Here is a 17,018-nt window from a genome sequence, read left to right as displayed (position 1 = left end):
AGTGGATGCTTCTTTCATGCAAACACTGTGGAATGTGCAGCCTACCTGCTCGGGCAGCAGTGTGGCAGTGGGTCAGTTTATTTCTTATATTAAAGAATGACAGCAATCCCCCCCCCCCCCAACTATTCCCCCCTAATATTTCTACTGCTTTTTCTATAAAGCAGTTCTGCTGTTGAACATTAGAAACACAACACTTTTTATTAAGACAAAATGTAATATATATATATATTGTTTGAAGAATCAGCTCATCTTGCGTTCTTTAGGATATTTACTGGGGGGGCATGTGATACGCCTGTTCCATGGACATGATGAGAGCCTTACTATACCAGGAGCGGATCAGTCCACTGAGCAGCAGAGGTGCGACACTCTTCCTGAACTCGTAGGATTTAAATAGCATCCATTAATTGTATTTAATGTTGCACATTATGTATGAGTCACGAGTACGTACGATCATGCTCCTGTGTGAATAAGACTCGTCGTCCTCTGAGTGCAGTGTATTTCCGCAGGCTGGTGAATTATGAGACCGGGAAATCAGGGTCCAGGGCCAGGTCCCTGTGGAGGTTAGAGCCACTTCGGATCAGGTGACTGAACACTCACACACACACACACACACACACCCTCTGTGACGACCTTCCCCTAACTCTTACCTTAATCTCAGTAACCAAAAGGAAACCTTTTGTCTCTTTTCATTTTTCTTTTTTAATATAAAGCTGCGGTTTTCCTCATGCGGACCAGGGAAATGTCCCCGCAAGGTCAAAACTGCCAAAACTGTCAACTCCCCCAGTGATGGTTAAATTTTACATGACCTACACATCTAAAATTGAATCCATCTCTAAGCTGTCTCTTCCAATTATGCATGAATGAGTAGTTCAGTTAGCAAAGGACCAGGCGAATGTCTTCTGTCCAATAAATCTTACAGTGATTCTGTAAGTCATGACTGGGTTAGGAACTTGATGTTATATCTATTTAAAAAGTTTACTAAATCTACACAGTCACTAAGAATGATTTTATCCAATGGATGGTGCAGCTGTTATAGTTCCCTGAGTCGATCCTGAACTTGGGTTATCGTCTGTGTAGCGTTTTCCCTGTTTGGCCTACCCAAAAAAATGTTTTTCAACCTCATAAAAATGGTATTTTTCAAGCTAAAACACCACACCCCCACTATATCACCAATGTGTCAAAGTCTCCATGAAAATCTCTTGGTGTGTGTGTGTGTGCGCTCCCTGCCAGGTGAATGGCGTCTCTTCACATTTACAATTCAGATGAAGTTTTAATGGGTATTTTAACATAATTGTATGGCTATAGAGCGGTGCAGAAAGGAGTCCTAAAACCCAGAAAAGAGTTAGCATTTGAGCACTTCCGGTTCCAGCATCCCCAAGTCACTGGGCTTTTTTAAAAATGGGTTTTATTTTAAATGCCTGAAATAAGGTTTTCATGTTTTATTCTATGACATAAAATGCATCTGTGCATCAGTGCACCCCACTTTCTTTGATCTTTTATGCGTCTTGAAGAAGACGGTTGCTAACACGTGGCTAAATGGGACCGCAGAGGTTGTCGGGGACGTTAGACGCCATCACACCGAACAGGAAATCTGTCACAGCCTTGTTGTGTTTATACTCGCATTATTTTCCAACTTGTAGGTTTATCAATTGATAATATTTTCCAATTGTAGTGTTTTTTTTTTTTTTTTTAAAGTAAAGATCGAAAGAGTTGTCGGTAGATTAGTGGTGGTGACGTTGAAGTCATGCGACCGTGGTGTAGTCTGTTTATAGCTTAACTTTAGTGTTTTACTTCTGCCAATTCAACTCATTTTCTGCAATAATCAAAAAGCCAATGGAAAAATCCTCTTGGATTTTTGTTGCGTGAACCAGGGTGATGCTAACTTCCAAATCGGCCTACAAAAGTACGTCATCCCTGCAGCACGATTACTTCAGGAGATAGCCTGGTTCAGCGAGACGCCTACTGACCTTGTCATTGCATCATTAATATCACATGATGTCACCGTCTTTATGATGCAATACCTGGCCCAGGCTTTCTTAAAGCTGCACTACTGAACTTTTGCCTCTCTATCGCCATCTCTGTTTGAAACATAAAATTGCAAGTTACTTGCGGAGTTATTTATTTATTTATTTTGTTGCGTGGGTTGTGCTTCTACACTGCCCCTGGGTGGAAGAATCTGATGGTTTGAGGTGTACGTATGGGTTGTCTGTGATCACATCAGAGCGAATCTGTCATTGTACATTGACACGACCGTAAGAAGTACGTGCTACAAGGCATATATCCGAAAAAATGTCGTCTGAACAAGTTACATCTCTGCCGCTTTTGTTCTGACCAAATGAAAAAGTAAACGTTTTCATCGTTCATTCCGATCAGATCATTGCACACAGTGCAAATTATTATTATTATTAAACTTTGATTCACAAATTGTTAATGTTTCCAGCATCACCATTGTGTAACTAGCCGTAATTTACGTGTGTTAACGTTATCTTTAGACTGCATAGAACATGAAATCTAATCTCTAATTCAGCTCCAGTACTTGACAACTGATAGGGTTTTCTTGGAGTAGATTTGAATTGCGCTCTCTCTCACATAGAAATCTGAAAATAAGTGCAGTTTACCACACTGGCCATAGCAAAACAACAATAACAACAACAAAAACAAACCATAGGAAACACGATACCTAGCTGAAAAAAGCGAACAAGTGTGCTAATGTTAGTTAGCTACCTATGGAGCCACTGACATGTCTTACATGTTCAGCAGAAAAAAATCCATCTCTGTGTCAGTCTTCAATCCCTTCAGATCTCGGAGTTTTCGCCGCCTCTCAAACCCCAGGCCGATAATTATTCTCGTTTTAGCACGGGGTCTCCGCCTTGTGCCCGATGCTCGCTGGGATAGGCTCCAGGCTCCCCCGCGACCCTGAAAAGGAGTAAGCGGTTGAAGATGGATGGATAGCACGGGGTCTGTCGCTTTCCCTTTCTGACTGCAGGCTCTCGACGGTCCGAGGTTACTCGGTTTTTGACAACAGCTGATTCCCCAGATGTCATCGATGATTGATTGCGTTTAGAATTATCCAGATTAAAAGCAGCCATCGAGTTTTAAATTCTACGCAACTGTTGTAAGAACAAGCTACCAAACTTCTTTATGTACTTGATTTTTTTTCTTCACTTTTAACCAAAAAAAAAAAAAAAAAAAGTTTCGTACTGCAGCTTTAAAAGCACGACAAAATAATCAGAACGGAATAATTCTGAATTTAAAGAGTTGAATCACTTTAAAGCTGTCCTGTTTTGCAACATTTTATGAATGTAAATGTTTCAAATATAAAATCGTGCCTTTTTAATATTTCACTTTTATCTCCAGCGGTCAGACACTCAGCCCAAATGACGCTTTTTTAGATTTTGGAAGTAAAAAAATTTTGATGAACTGAAACTGTACTCACATACAGGGGATATTGTAGATTCATGCGATATACAATACTGTGCAAGTCTTTTTGGCACCCTATTTTCTTTAGTACTTTGTTATAGATTTTTTTATTTTGTGACTTCTACATTATAAAGTCAGAATCCGATCGGGCACCTCTGGGATGTGAGATTGGAATGCGAGATTTGCAGTATGAATGTACAGCTGACAAATCAGCAGTGTTTATGTGACGCAAACGTGCCAAAAATGGACCAGAACCTTAAAGGAACGTTTCCAACGGCTTGTGGAATCCATGCAGTGAAGAATTGAAGCTGTTCTGAGAGCAAGCCAGTATTCGTATGGTGTTCCTAATAAAGTGGCCGGCGAGTGTATGGGATATACAGTATGTTCACTACAGGGAGACTTACACATTTTTTTTTTTTTGGTTTGTGTGCTCTTTTATATTACACAGCTGGAGTGGGAGCCATATTCGTTGGGGTCAGCCCTTCCGTCTACGCCATCTCTCCACTGGCCACTACCTGGGTCAGACAGAGGACCGTGGCCTGGAGCTCGTGGACAGAGAGATATCCGACACTGCTTCCACGGCATTCTGCTTCAGACCAAGCAAGGTTTGATACGCTTGCTATAAAATCTGCATACGAGTTCACGGTGGGTTTTAAAACTCATGTCACCTACTGTGATAAATCATTTTCAAAATGGGTGATATCAGTAACTTACATGGTGCAGTGTGTCTGTGGTTTACTGCACTAATCTCTCTCTCACGCTCTCTCTCTCATACACACACACACACCCTGGTGAAAAATACATTTTGGCATACTTCACCGTACTTGCAGACAGACTAGTGATCAGTGTACTTCAAGTGTGTTAATGATTAGTTCGTTTGAAGTTTTCTGTTTTGGAACAGCTAGTGTTGTATATTTTAGTTAAAGTAAAGCACAGTTTGAAGTGTCTTTAGTGTACTTTTGTGTGCTAAAGTGGAACACCTCCAAGCATACTTAACTAATACTAATTAACGTGTACCTTAAGTGTGTTATAAGTACAAAGTCTTCCAAGCGTACTAGCAATATACCATGAATATATTACTTTTGTGAGGCACACACACACACACACACAGAGTGAGAGAGAGAGAGAGAGAACCTGCCTGTATCTGTTCCAGGGATGTAATTTCTACAGTATCTTCTCAGTTATTTAATCATAAATAGTGAATTCATCATTATTATAGACATCAATTAGTCATGCTTTTGCTGTAAGAAGCTGTTCTGCAGGAAGGTCACTGGCCTGCCTTTCTCTGCTTTTGATTTATCCAGTCTCAACAACATTTGCTTTTTGCACTTATGCACAAATTGCTGTCTGTTTAATTTAAGGCTTCGAATATATATATTTTTTTTTGAAGTAAATCATGCCAAGTGCTCAAGATGGAGAGCAATAACAATCAACTGACTCTCTAATTGGTTTATTTCTTGTGTCCGTCCTTTGCAGGAGAAAGTGGACTCTGGCCCAAAGCGAGACATCGATGGCATGGGGGTGGCGGAGATCAAGTACGGTGATTCGGTCTGCTTCATCATGCATGTGGCGTCAGGTCTGTGGCTGTCCTATCAGGCACCGGATGCAAAATCCTCCCGCCTCGGGCCACTCAAGAGAAGGGTGAGGAACTTTTACATGTAGTGAAAACGAAGACACCATGCACCTCACCCTATAAGTTCATGAAGTCAGAAACGTAATTCGATCCTACAGTAACGCTCTTACATCACGTGGGTTTGAATGACTGCCCAAGCCATGACCTGAGCTCAAATTAGAGGGCTTGTGAGACAGGCCCACATCAGCATGTGCATGCGTAACTGCAGTAGACTCTGGTTCCACACCAAATGTGATAATGAGGAGGGCATAGTGAGACTGTGTTTTGTCAGAGTGGTCGGGATTAGGCATTCTGACTCAGAGTTTGCTTCCTCAGCGCTGTGGCATGCAGCTTGATTCTGGGACAAAGTCCAGAAACAACAGCACCACCTCAGAGAACATATCGAACAATGACCTATCTAATAGACATCAAAACCTCTTCGAGCAGGGGTGCTGAACTTCCGTTCTGGAGGGCCAGAGTCTGGCGTCGATTGACGATTTCCCTGCGTTAACCCCTGTACTAGAGAAATCTTTAGCAAATGCTCGTCCAAAAACCACTCACCCCTTCACACCGGGTACAACTAACACGTAGTCTTCGTTTCAGTGTTTCCTTGCCATGAGTTATTAAATAATGAATTAAACGCGATCGGGGAATAAAATAATCAACGATGGTGTGGTGTGATACTTATATTCAAAGTGGAGCATCGCGTGTATATTATGACTTACAGAGCCATCAAATTCAAGAATTTAACAGTGCTGTGGTGTAAAGATATAACTGTCGGATTATTTTAAACACCTGTTACGATGCCGATCCCAGCAAGATGTCGTGCTGCTGTAGGGCTGGAGAAGATGCTGAGCGTTTTTCTTTACTTTACACTACAAATGTACTTTTTTATGACTTTGTAGTGATCTTATAACGTAGGACTCTACTTGAAAAGGTATTTGTCTAAATTCGTCTGTAAATAGATTTGTGAGCAAGGGTGTGATGTATGCAGGCCTTCCTGTATCCAGAGGGCCATATGGATGATGGGCTGATTCTGCAGCTCTGCCAGCACGAGGAGTCCAGGGCGGCTCGCATCATCCGCAACACCACACAGCTCTTCACCCAGTTCATCAGGTACGTCTTCATCACCTTGCTGTAGCCGATGGAGTATGGAAGCATTCCGCACGCAGGGTTCGGGAGTGCTATTTGGAGCCAGAATCGGTTAGTTACAAAGTAAGGAGATTGGTATTCAAATCTTCTCTTTTTGTTTTGGCTGTAATGTCCTATTGGAAATGTTTAGAGAAAGTGCTCCAATAGTATGTCGTCTTTATATGCTGGGTTCATTTCAACAATTTAAAAAAAAAAAAAAAAAAATCCTCTACACTATATGGCCAAAAGTATGTGGACACTCCGGTGTATGTATTGAGTCACGGCATTTCGATACACACCCGTTACTTACAGGTGTACATTGCCATGTAATGTCCATAGACAAACGCTGGCTGTAGAATGGGTCATACTGAAGAGCTCGGTGACTTTAACTGTGGCACTGCCTATACTATGCGACCTTTACCACACGTCAGTTCGTGAAATTTCTGCCCTGGTAGATCTACCCTGGTCGACTGCATGAGGTGTTATTATGAAATGGAAGCATCTAGGAGCAATATCAGCTCCTAGAACATCATCAGTGTGTCAGGAGCTTAATGAAATGAGTTTCCATGGTGAAAAGCTGCACATAAGCCTAAGCTCATGATGCACAATACAATGCCAAGCGTTGGCTGGATTGGTGTAAAGCATGCTGCCACTGGACTCTGGAGCATCGGAAGTGTGTTCTCCGGTGTGATAAATCATCCTTCACTACCCGGAAGTCCGATGGACAAATCAGGGTTTGGCAGATGCCAGGAGAACGCTACCTACTGGAATGCATAGTGCCAACAGTAAAGTTTGGTGGAGGAGGGATAAAGGTCTAGGTTTCAGGGTTTGGGCTCCTTAGTTTCACTGAAGAGTAATGTTAATGCTACAGCATACAGATACATTTTAGACAATTGTATGCTTCCAACTTTGTGACAATTTTGGGGAAGGCCCTTTCCTGTTCCGGCATGACTGTACCCCTGTGCACAAAGCACGTTGCACAGCAATTGTGAGCCAGGCTTTCTCGCCCGACATCAGTGCCAAGAAATGTTCTTTCAACTGAATGGGAACAAATTACCCCAGACACACTCCAAAAATCTAGTGGAAAGCCTTCCCAGAACAGAGGAGGCTGTTATACCTGCAAAGGTGGACCAGCTCCATAATAATGCCCATGCTTATGAATAGGATGTCCAACAAGGTCATATAGGTGTGACTGTCAGGTGTCCACATTTTTGGCCATATAGTGTACGGTATATTATCGTAGGTATGGCGAGGTCACGTTGACTTGTCAGTAACAAGGTGATAGAATGATTGCTACAGCTGGTCCTATCATACAATCTCACATATGTGCATATGCTTGCCATCAGGAAAATCCTGAAGCGTGTGACGAGTTTTCTACTTTAATAAACGCTCTTTATATTGCTTTGTTTATGAAGCAGTTGAACTCAATGGATGTATATTATAATTGCTTACAGATATATTGATGTAAAACCAAAAGAGGTGGGCTGGGTGGGAAAATGAACGTTGGCTCTCTTGTTGTTTGGTGTCAGAGGGCTGGATGAACTGAAGGGGGAGAAAGCACCGGGAGTGAGTCTGCCAGTGGGAGAGCTACTACAGACCCTGAACGACCTCATCACCTACTTCCAACAGCCCGACTCGGAGCTGGAGCACGAGGAGAAGCAGAGGCAGCTCCGCTCGCTCATCAAGCGCCAGGACCTTTTCAAAGAGGAGGTAGGTTCGACACACACCGTCACTATGTGTGCGTGTCGGTGTCCTTCAACCTGGTCTCCATACGCCACATCAGTAGATTATATGCATTCCCTATAGACAAGAATTGTAACATCTTTCTCTGTACTGTAGCGGTGGAAAGTAATCTGTATAACATCTGTATCTGCATCTGTTTAGAGCTCCATCTATCCGTATCTGTATTTATATTTGGGTGTGGCCTAAACTGGAAGTTTTTAAAAAATTCAATATGAACTACTACCATGCCCCTGGAAACACTGAGAAAACCGGGTTCCTCCACCTCATATCACACAGGCCAGTTTTACTCATTTACTACCTTTATACTAGAATACTACTCTGATCCACCGTGACAGCTGCTGGTCTTTATTTGCGTTTCGGAACTTGCTTGTGTCAGCATGAAAGTAAAACCCTCCTGCTTTTTTTTTTTTTTGGTGTCCTGTCGGATCCTTGTCTTCTATTAATAGCTATATTTGTATCTGTTTAGAGCAGATTATCTGTTCAATCCGAATAGTGAATGCGTATTCTTTTACGTCCGTACTATATTGAGAAGAGAGCAGGAAAACCATTTACAAGTTGACAAATGCTAGAGTATTCCGTTAAATATCAGCATAAAAGACATGCGTGGCTCCTCATTCATTCATTTGATCATCTTCAGTAACTTCTCCATCCTGGTCAGGGTTGCCTTAAACCTTAAACTGGGATTGCGCAATTCTTCTATAAACCTTAGTTGAGGGGGAAAAAAATGATAGCTCCCTAAGATTGGGAATGTAGTGCTAGATGATGTTTCCTTATGTTCCTGCTCATTTTAGGGAATGCTTACACTGGTCTCTATCTGCATCGACCGGCTCAACATGTACAACAGTGCTGCTGAGTTTGAGGAGTTTGCAGGCGAGGAGGCAGGAGAGGCCTGGAAGGACATCCTCAACCTCTTCTATGAGCTGCTTGGTAATCATGCAATCACACACACTCTCTCTCTCTCTCTCTCTCTCTCTCTCTGTCTCTCTCTCTCTGTGTCTCTCTCTTCAGTGGTAATGACTGATGACAGGAAGCTGATGAGATTACATATGTATGAAAGGAAACAGTGACATTTCTTGTTAATGTGAAGGATATCAGATTTAATATAAAGGTATTTACCAGGGATGCACCGAAATTCCGGCCGCTGGAAATTTTTGGCCGTAAATGCATTTTCGGTTTTTGGCCGAAAGAGAAGAAAGGCAGAAAATATACGCTGAAAATCCGTGCCGCCACGCCCTGCCCCTCAACGCTCGGCGCTTATCGTGGCACTGGGGAGAAAAGGCAGCGTGCATGGGAAAAGATACCGGCAGAGCTGGAGTTGATGAATGCATCTGCTGAAGGATTGACACGCAGCACAGAACAAAGTGTGCCAGAGAAACGGGTGCGTACAAGTGATGAGGCGCAAGCTCCCTCACTTTCTGACATGTTTGACAAGATTCTTCAGGAAAGCGCCGCGATCCACAGCAGTGCCACAACAAGCGCAGCTACGCTTTCCAATGCTTGCACAGATTGCACTAAGGCAGTGGTTTTCAAAGTGGGGGCCTCCAGGGGGCGCCCAGGGGGCCTCAACAGTTTGGTCAGAGCCACCAAGCCCATCCCTCCCACTAGTATGTTTTCTCTTTCTCACTCTCAGACAACCACACACACACACACACACACACACACACAATCAATTCCTAATGTAATGTTCTTCATTTCAATAAAAGTGCGATCGTTTTATTGGTTTGTAGTTTTTTTTTTCAATTCAGATTCATTAAATTCATGAAATGAATTAAAAAGTGTCATATTAATACAATTATACCAAAAAAAAAAAATTAATAGGTTTACAAAAATCATAATTTTTGGGTTTTCAGTCAAGTGCATCCTTAGATTTCAGTTTCGGCCGGGAATATTACTTTCTGTGCATCGTTGTATTTACATTTATATTGGTTATAGCAGCAGCTCATGACCATAGCTTTAAGTGAAGCAGGATTACATTAATAACAATGAAGCTATCACACTTGACTTATGCTGTAGGCTACTATCTACTGTAAACCCTTAAACCCGTAATAGGCAGATGAGAGTAAACGACATACATTTATGCAGCATACAGTATATGTACCTCTTGTTCAACTTTGTTTGAGGTAATATCACTAACCAGGGTTGCCAGGTTTCAGCAACATTTCCATCCCAGCTATTGTACATCTTAGAAACCACTCAGATTCGCCTGAATCTAGCTCCAAAAATTCTGACATAGGATCAGGAAGACATTTTTCTTCTTTTTTTTTCCCCAGCCGTGGCATGGTGTACAATCATTTCTGATATAAGGACATCATCCACTCAACGGATATTCCATGGGTTTATATTAGTGCTTGTTGCAGTTCTCATTTTTGATCAGAACTGTGGAAGCTGAGCGGTGCAGGGAGTGTGCTCTGCTCTGTGTTTGCGCAACACCTAGAAAGGCACGCAAATCAATGGAAAATCAGTTTATCAGGTTTTTTTTGGTTTTTTTTTTTACATAAAAAAGCCAAACATTTGTTCATGTGCTTAAAGCTCCTAATGTGCAAAGTTTTGATTAAACAGAAGTAAGTGCATTGGTCGCATTAGAGTTGACTTTGTCTAGTATACAAGATAACGCTCTTCTGAATGTCCTCTGAACGCTTAAATTTCATTTGTAAGATTTTTTTTTTTTTTTTTTACATTTGTGTCATCTTGTTGCATATATAAAAGTAGATAAGCTTTTATCTGAGCATCTTTACCCATATTATCCGCTCCTTATTATCCCCCAAGCTGCAGTTTTAATTCTCTATCAGCTTGCTTTTAATAAATCTCTGTGGCCTTGTGTGACATTTTGTGGTTTTACTGTGAGATCGTTATTGTGAAAACCTGCCACTGTTCACTTTAATTGCCTGACACATTCATCAGGCCCCCATGGCAACTCTAAACAAGCCTTAGGGTCTCTCTCGGTAAAATGTGGAGGTCACCCTCGGGAGAGGATGGAGGGCAGGACTGTGGGCATGAGGCATCAATCTGCTGACATCAGCCCATTTAAGTGTCTCTGACATGTTCATTTACTGCCTTGCTGCTTGGTGGTATACATTTTAGAGTGACGCAAGACATTATAAGTTTGGATCCACTACTGCTAACTGTCTTTATTTGAACAGTAATGAAACAAGAAACCGTTACATAGCTGATACTTATTATTCCTCCATAAATCTGGGGACAAATAATCATTTCTGTATTCTTTCCGTTTGTATTAATTTGAAATACAGTCAATATAAACATTTTTTTTTTAAATACAGTGCTGTGAAAAAGTATGATTTCTTCTGTTTTTGTGCATCTCTCATACTAAACAGTTTTAGATCTTCAAATGAAATACAACATAAAACAAAGACAGTCTGAGTAAACACACAATACAGTTTTTATTTTTTATTGAAGCAAAAAAAGTTCTCCATCACCCATGTGAAAAACTAATTGCCCCCTTAAACTTAAAATCTGGTTGTGCCTCCTTTAGCAGCAATAACTGCAACCAAACGCTTCTGATAACTGGAGATCAGTCTTTCACATTCTTCTAGGACTAGGATTTACTCCTACGCTTTGGATCGTTGTCTTGCTGCATAATCCAGTTGCGCTTGAGTTTCAACTTACAGACTGAAGACCGGACATCCTCCTGTAGGATTTTCTGGTAGAGAGCAGAATTCATGTTTCCCTCAATTACTGCAAGTTGCCCAGAACCTGAAACAGCAAAGCATCCCCACACCATCACACTGCCTCCACCATGCTTGACCGTAGGTGTGATGTTCTTTTTGTGGAATTCTGTGTTTGGTTTACTCCAGATGTAACGGGACTCCTGTTTTCCAAACAATTCCACTTTCGACTCATCAATCCACAGAACATTCTCCCAAAAGGTTTGAGGATCATCAAGGTGTGTTTTGGCAAAATTCAGTCGAGTCTTAATGTTCTTCTGGGTTAGCAGTGGTTTTCACCTCGCCACTCTTCCATGGAGCCGTTTTCCCCCCAGTGTCTTTCTGATGGTGGAGTCATGAACAGTGACCTTTATTGATGTAAGAGTGACCTGTAGGTCCTTCGATGTTGTCCTTGGATCTTTTGTGACTTCCTGGATGAGTCGTCACTGTGCTCTTGGAGGAATTTTGGAAGGTCGGTCACTTCTGGGAAGGTTCACTACCGTGCCGAGTTTTCCAAATTTTCCATTTGGAGATAATGGCATAGTGTGTTACTGGGTAAGACCTTTTAACCAACTTACATTTTACCAACAATACATTTTCACACAGGCCCAGTTGGTATTGGATAACTTTTTTTTTTTTGCTTCAATAAATAGCATTATCAGTTAAAAACTATATTTTGTGTTTACTCAGGTTGCCTTTGTTTTATCTTAGATTTTGTTTCAATTTCTGAAGCAGTTTAGTATGAGATCTACACAAAAACAAAACAAAACAAATCACAGCACTGTACCTTTTTTCAAAAAAAGTTTAACAAAAATTTTGGGCACCTAATAGAGCTGAATTATTTTTGTAACCTAACAGTCAACTTCTGAGAACGACTCGAATAATACAGTCCTGATGGAACAGACTAACGTCAGATGCGGTATGACGTTCATGCAGGGTCTATTTATTTAGACTTGAGAGTGAGAGTTTATGGCCAGTTCGAAAGCATAGGCAAAGAAAGGCGTCCCGGGTAAGCACGGTATTGACAAAGCAGCCAGTCATCATGGGTAATCAGTATTCACAAAGCAGCCAAAGGTCAACACAGAGGACAGTAAAATGTGACTTGTTTTAGAAACTGGGAAACAGAGAAACAAAGAAACTAGAAGCAGTAACAGAGGAAAGTCAGGATGTACCGGAGGCACAACGGTAATATAACCCAACACCAGTATGCGTGTATTATCAGTAAATAATAACCAATTTTTTAAATTATATTAATGGAAATTATAGAATCGAGTTTGAGCAGTATAATTTGCCAGCATTTTATCATTTGGTATTTATTAAAACTGCTCAAATAACAGTTTGATTAAACAACAATAATTGCGACTCAGCCCCAGGACCTTGGACCCTATTCCAATTGTCCCTCCAGTGTCCTGCCTTTAGTTGCCTATTTAATTCCTCCTAGTGGAAGGACCCAACTTAATTGAGACCTCAATTTTCTACACACTCTGTATTTAGCACAGTGGTTTTCAAGCAGATGAGTGACCCTCGGTGTGAAGGACGTGACAAAGGAATGATTACTATGACTTGAGAAAATACAACACCTTTTTATTCTCTTTCATTGTTGTCCTCCAGCTGCTCTGATCCGAGGAAACAGACCCAACTGTACGCAGTTCTCCCGGAAACTGGACTGGCTAGTCAGCAAACTGGAGCGCCTGGAGTCCTCCTCAGGTACTTTGCAGGCAGAGTTATGTGTTTATAAATATTCTCATTCTGTATGTAGTAGCTTAGTTTAGTCCCTTCTCATGCAGTCCACTAGCTGCAGCTGCACACATAATTGGTTTTTGTTGCTTCCTGTCCCAGAGCACATTAATAGGAAGCAACAGTATGCTTACCCAACCCTCTGCTCTTTTGTTTGTGCCTTCGGCATCCTCTACATTATTTATTCCAAAGTAAGTGCATACAGACTTCTAATACATTCTGTGTTATAAACAAAAATGATTGTCTGTGTAGGCATTCTGGAGGCGCTGCACTGCATCCTAACAGAGAGTCCAGAGGCGCTAAACATCATCCAGAAAGACCACATTAGATCCATCATTTCCCTTCTGTATAAGCATGGACGCAACCACAAGGTCAGCATTTGGTCTCGCTTCACAACACACAGAGCTACACAGCGGAACCTGCTGGTGCTCGAGGAGCCACTGATAAATGATGAATACGTGAAAATGCTTCAAAATTGGTTTAATTTTTGTTTCCTACAACACTGGAAAAAACCCCATAAAGCCACGTGAATGATAGTGGCCGTGTGCGATGATGACATCACAGAGGGACATTGCTAGCACAGTTACAATGGCGTATAATTGGACAAAAATTCAACAATCTCAAGTATAAGATGCAAAGCTCAGATTTTACTGTTAGACCCTAACAACACAAACACAAAGGCTGCTTCTCTCACTCACTATTTCCACCAGTGTCATACTAATGAGGAAATATTGGACTAAATGACACATTTTTTGTGGACTAAAGATTGCGCAATACAGTGCAGCTATACGACACAGTGGCAAGGTGCTGTTTTAAATGAACCAAGCATGACACATTGTAATATACAAAAATGAATCGGATCTTTAGTATGACAGAAATAAATGTCTATCAACTTTAAATAACAAATCGTTTTTACCCACACAAACACACATAACACAAACCCTCGTTATTTCTATTCCCATCGTACTGCAGTCAGTCCATTCCAAGGGCGCGGTTGGAATGTATAACCTTAAGGTTATCATTTTGAATTGGTCACAATTCTGATGTTTTGATGGCAGGTCTAATGCCTGAATATTAAAAAGCTGTTTTTCCCACCTGCTTCCCCTGCAGATTCTGGATATTCTCTGCTCGCTTTGTGTCTGCAATGGAGTGGCAGTCCGAGCCAATCAGAACATCATCTGTGACCACCTGCTTCCCAGAAGGGATCTGCTGCTCCAAACACGATTGGTCAATGATGTGCAAAGGTAACAACAGCGCACTACTGTGTCCTGTACATACACTATATGGTCAACATATATGGTAGGGCCTGTGATGATCAGGTGTCCACAAACTTTTGGCCATATAGTGCATTTATTTGACTCCTTTCACACATATTGCTTAAAATTCTCTTGAACATTTATCTACACTTTATGATTTATACATTCCCTACTACCATAGTTTTATTAATGAAACGTTTCATACATTTTTCTTCTGTTGACAGCATGAGACCCAACATCTTCCTGGGCGTAAGTGAGGGGTCAGCTCAGTATAAGAAGTGGTACTTTGAGCTGATGATTGATCAGGTGGACCATTTTGTCACAAGTGAAGCCACTCATCTCCGTGTAGGCTGGGCCAGCACTAAAGGCTATGCCCCCTACCCTGGGGGTGGAGAGGGATGGGGGGGCAACGGTGTTGGTGATGATCTCTACTCCTATGCCTTTGATGGGCTTCATCTGTGGTCAGGTGCCTGCACGACTCTGATGAGCGTGTTTTTTCTTATTTTTATTTTCAAGAATCTTTTGTTGCGACACAATAACTCAGTTCTTATGTTCTCAGTTCTCTAATGCTCCAATCTCCATTCTGAATCTCTGTCACTGCTTCAAAACTAATGCTGTAGTTAAAAAGTTGGGGAATATGTATCTGTAAATGATATTTCACCTATAAAATCCTTATGATTGTGCATAATTCACAAAAATATACTGCCTATACCATAATTGTCCTCTGTAATTTCAGGCTAACTCCTCATGTTCAGTACAGTACCTAGCCCCATTTCTTTTATAGCAAAATAAACTTATACATATATTCAGGTTTCAGTGAGCACAGTAAGGCGTGTACTAAACGCAGAAGGTTTCCATGCCAGAACTCCGAGACGTTCACCACTACTGACCCAAAAGCACAAGAAAAATCGCTCAAAATGATATAAATAATCCACAGAAGGTTTTGGATTCTGTTCTGTGGAGCGATGAAACAAAACTGGAACTTTTTGACACGATGGATCAGCGGTACGTCTGGAGGAAGAAGAATGAAGAAAGAACATTCTGTCCACAGTCGAGCATGGTGGAGGCTCGGTGATGCTCTGCGGCTGCTTTGCATCCTCTGGCACTGGAAACCTGCAGCGTGTGGAAGGCGAGATGGATTCAGTGAAGTATCAGGAAATCCTAGGAGAAAACCTCATGCTGTCTGTGAGGAAGCTGAAGCTTGGGCGTCATCGGACCTTCCAACAGGACGACGATCCCAAGAATACCTCAAATTCCAGCAAGGCTTGGTGCAGAAGAAGTCCTGGAAGATTCTACAGGGCCTTCACAGTCACCTGACTTGAACCCCATAGAAAATCTCAGGTGGGATTTGAAGAAGGCGGTTGCAGCACGCAAACCCAAGAATATTACTGAACTGGAGGACATTGCTCATGAGGAACGGGTTAAGATTCCTCAGGAACGCTGCCAGAAGCTCTGCATCTCGTTTACAGCAGGTCATAACAGCAAAAGCGTGCTCTGTTAAGCACTAAAGATGCTCGCCATGATGGGGTTGAAATCATTATAAGTTGAATTTGGGGAAACCACTTGAAGCATTCGTTGTGTTGAACTATTTCATGTTCATTGCAAACAGCTGAAAGACTGTAAATTTTGACAATAAACCTGATTTGCACTGGGGGTTGAATCATTTTGATTGCAACTGTAGGTCAAACATGAAAAGTTTGAAAAATGTGGGAAAATTCATTTTCAGCATCGCTCCACGTTTAGTAAAATTGGCTTGAACAGAAGATATGGGCTAAAGTTGCCCTCCGATAATAGTGCAGCTCAGCATGACACCATGATAATGTGTTGTAGGGAGAATCCCACGGGCCGTGGCCTCCATTAACCAGCACTTGCTGACCTCCGATGATGTGGTGAGCTGCTGCCTGGACCTCGGCGCCCCCAGCATGTCCTTCCGCATTAACGGCCAGCCCGTGCAGGGAATGTTCGAGGATTTCAACACGGACGGGTTCTTCTTCCCCGTTGTCAGCTTCTCAGCAGGGGTCAAGTGAGTCATGCAGCCAGCATCACCACAGACTGCTCACCTGTCCTGCATTATTATATTTGTACATAAATAACCACCGGGAAAATGGACACAATTTATATGCAACCGTGTGAAATTATGGAAATTAACAGGTGAAGGTGTTTTTTTTTTGACTTCGCTCTAACCTGTGTCTGTTTTGAAGAGTTTGAAGTAGGACAAGAGACAAGTGTACTCTGTCATAATTATTGATGGGACACAGGGTCCTGTAGAAATGCTCAGAGGTAAATTTCCAGTTATATTTAGGTCAACATTGAACTTGGAGGTTGACATTGAACCTGCAGAGATTTTTCCGTTGGGCTTTTTTCCTTTCCATTACCTTTCACCTTGAGACAGCAGAGGGGATTTTAGTGATTTATTACTCACTGAGCCTCACAGCTTATTTCACACTCTTTCTCCAC

The 17,018-nt window shown here is 41.8% G+C and overlaps 1 protein-coding gene across 3 annotated transcripts in view; it reads left to right on the top strand.

Annotated features, from left to right (window-relative positions):
- Nucleotides 1-17,018, top strand: part of ryr3 (ryanodine receptor 3) — a 96,938-nt gene that overhangs the window by 23,583 nt on the left and 56,337 nt on the right. For all 3 annotated transcript variants that reach the window (XM_053614560.1, XM_053614559.1, XM_053614561.1), the window contains 13 exons: nucleotides 1-71; nucleotides 264-357; nucleotides 507-581; nucleotides 3,869-4,025; nucleotides 4,897-5,061; nucleotides 6,027-6,148; nucleotides 7,693-7,873; nucleotides 8,698-8,833; nucleotides 13,180-13,275; nucleotides 13,558-13,676; nucleotides 14,416-14,549; nucleotides 14,786-15,027; nucleotides 16,392-16,584. The exon at nucleotides 1-71 is cut by the window's left edge and continues 29 nt beyond it. In XM_053614560.1, the coding sequence (XP_053470535.1) occupies nucleotides 1-71; nucleotides 264-357; nucleotides 507-581; nucleotides 3,869-4,025; nucleotides 4,897-5,061; nucleotides 6,027-6,148; nucleotides 7,693-7,873; nucleotides 8,698-8,833; nucleotides 13,180-13,275; nucleotides 13,558-13,676; nucleotides 14,416-14,549; nucleotides 14,786-15,027; nucleotides 16,392-16,584 (1,785 nt within the window). The remainder of the gene's footprint in view (nucleotides 72-263; nucleotides 358-506; nucleotides 582-3,868; nucleotides 4,026-4,896; nucleotides 5,062-6,026; nucleotides 6,149-7,692; nucleotides 7,874-8,697; nucleotides 8,834-13,179; nucleotides 13,276-13,557; nucleotides 13,677-14,415; nucleotides 14,550-14,785; nucleotides 15,028-16,391; nucleotides 16,585-17,018) is intronic.

This window comes from Ictalurus furcatus, chromosome 25 (assembly GCF_023375685.1).
Source record: "Ictalurus furcatus strain D&B chromosome 25, Billie_1.0, whole genome shotgun sequence".
In the NCBI taxonomy this organism is placed as follows: domain Eukaryota; kingdom Metazoa; phylum Chordata; class Actinopteri; order Siluriformes; family Ictaluridae; genus Ictalurus; species Ictalurus furcatus.
The sequence above is the reverse complement of the archived record's forward strand: the minus strand, read 5'-3'. Positions and strand labels throughout refer to the sequence as shown.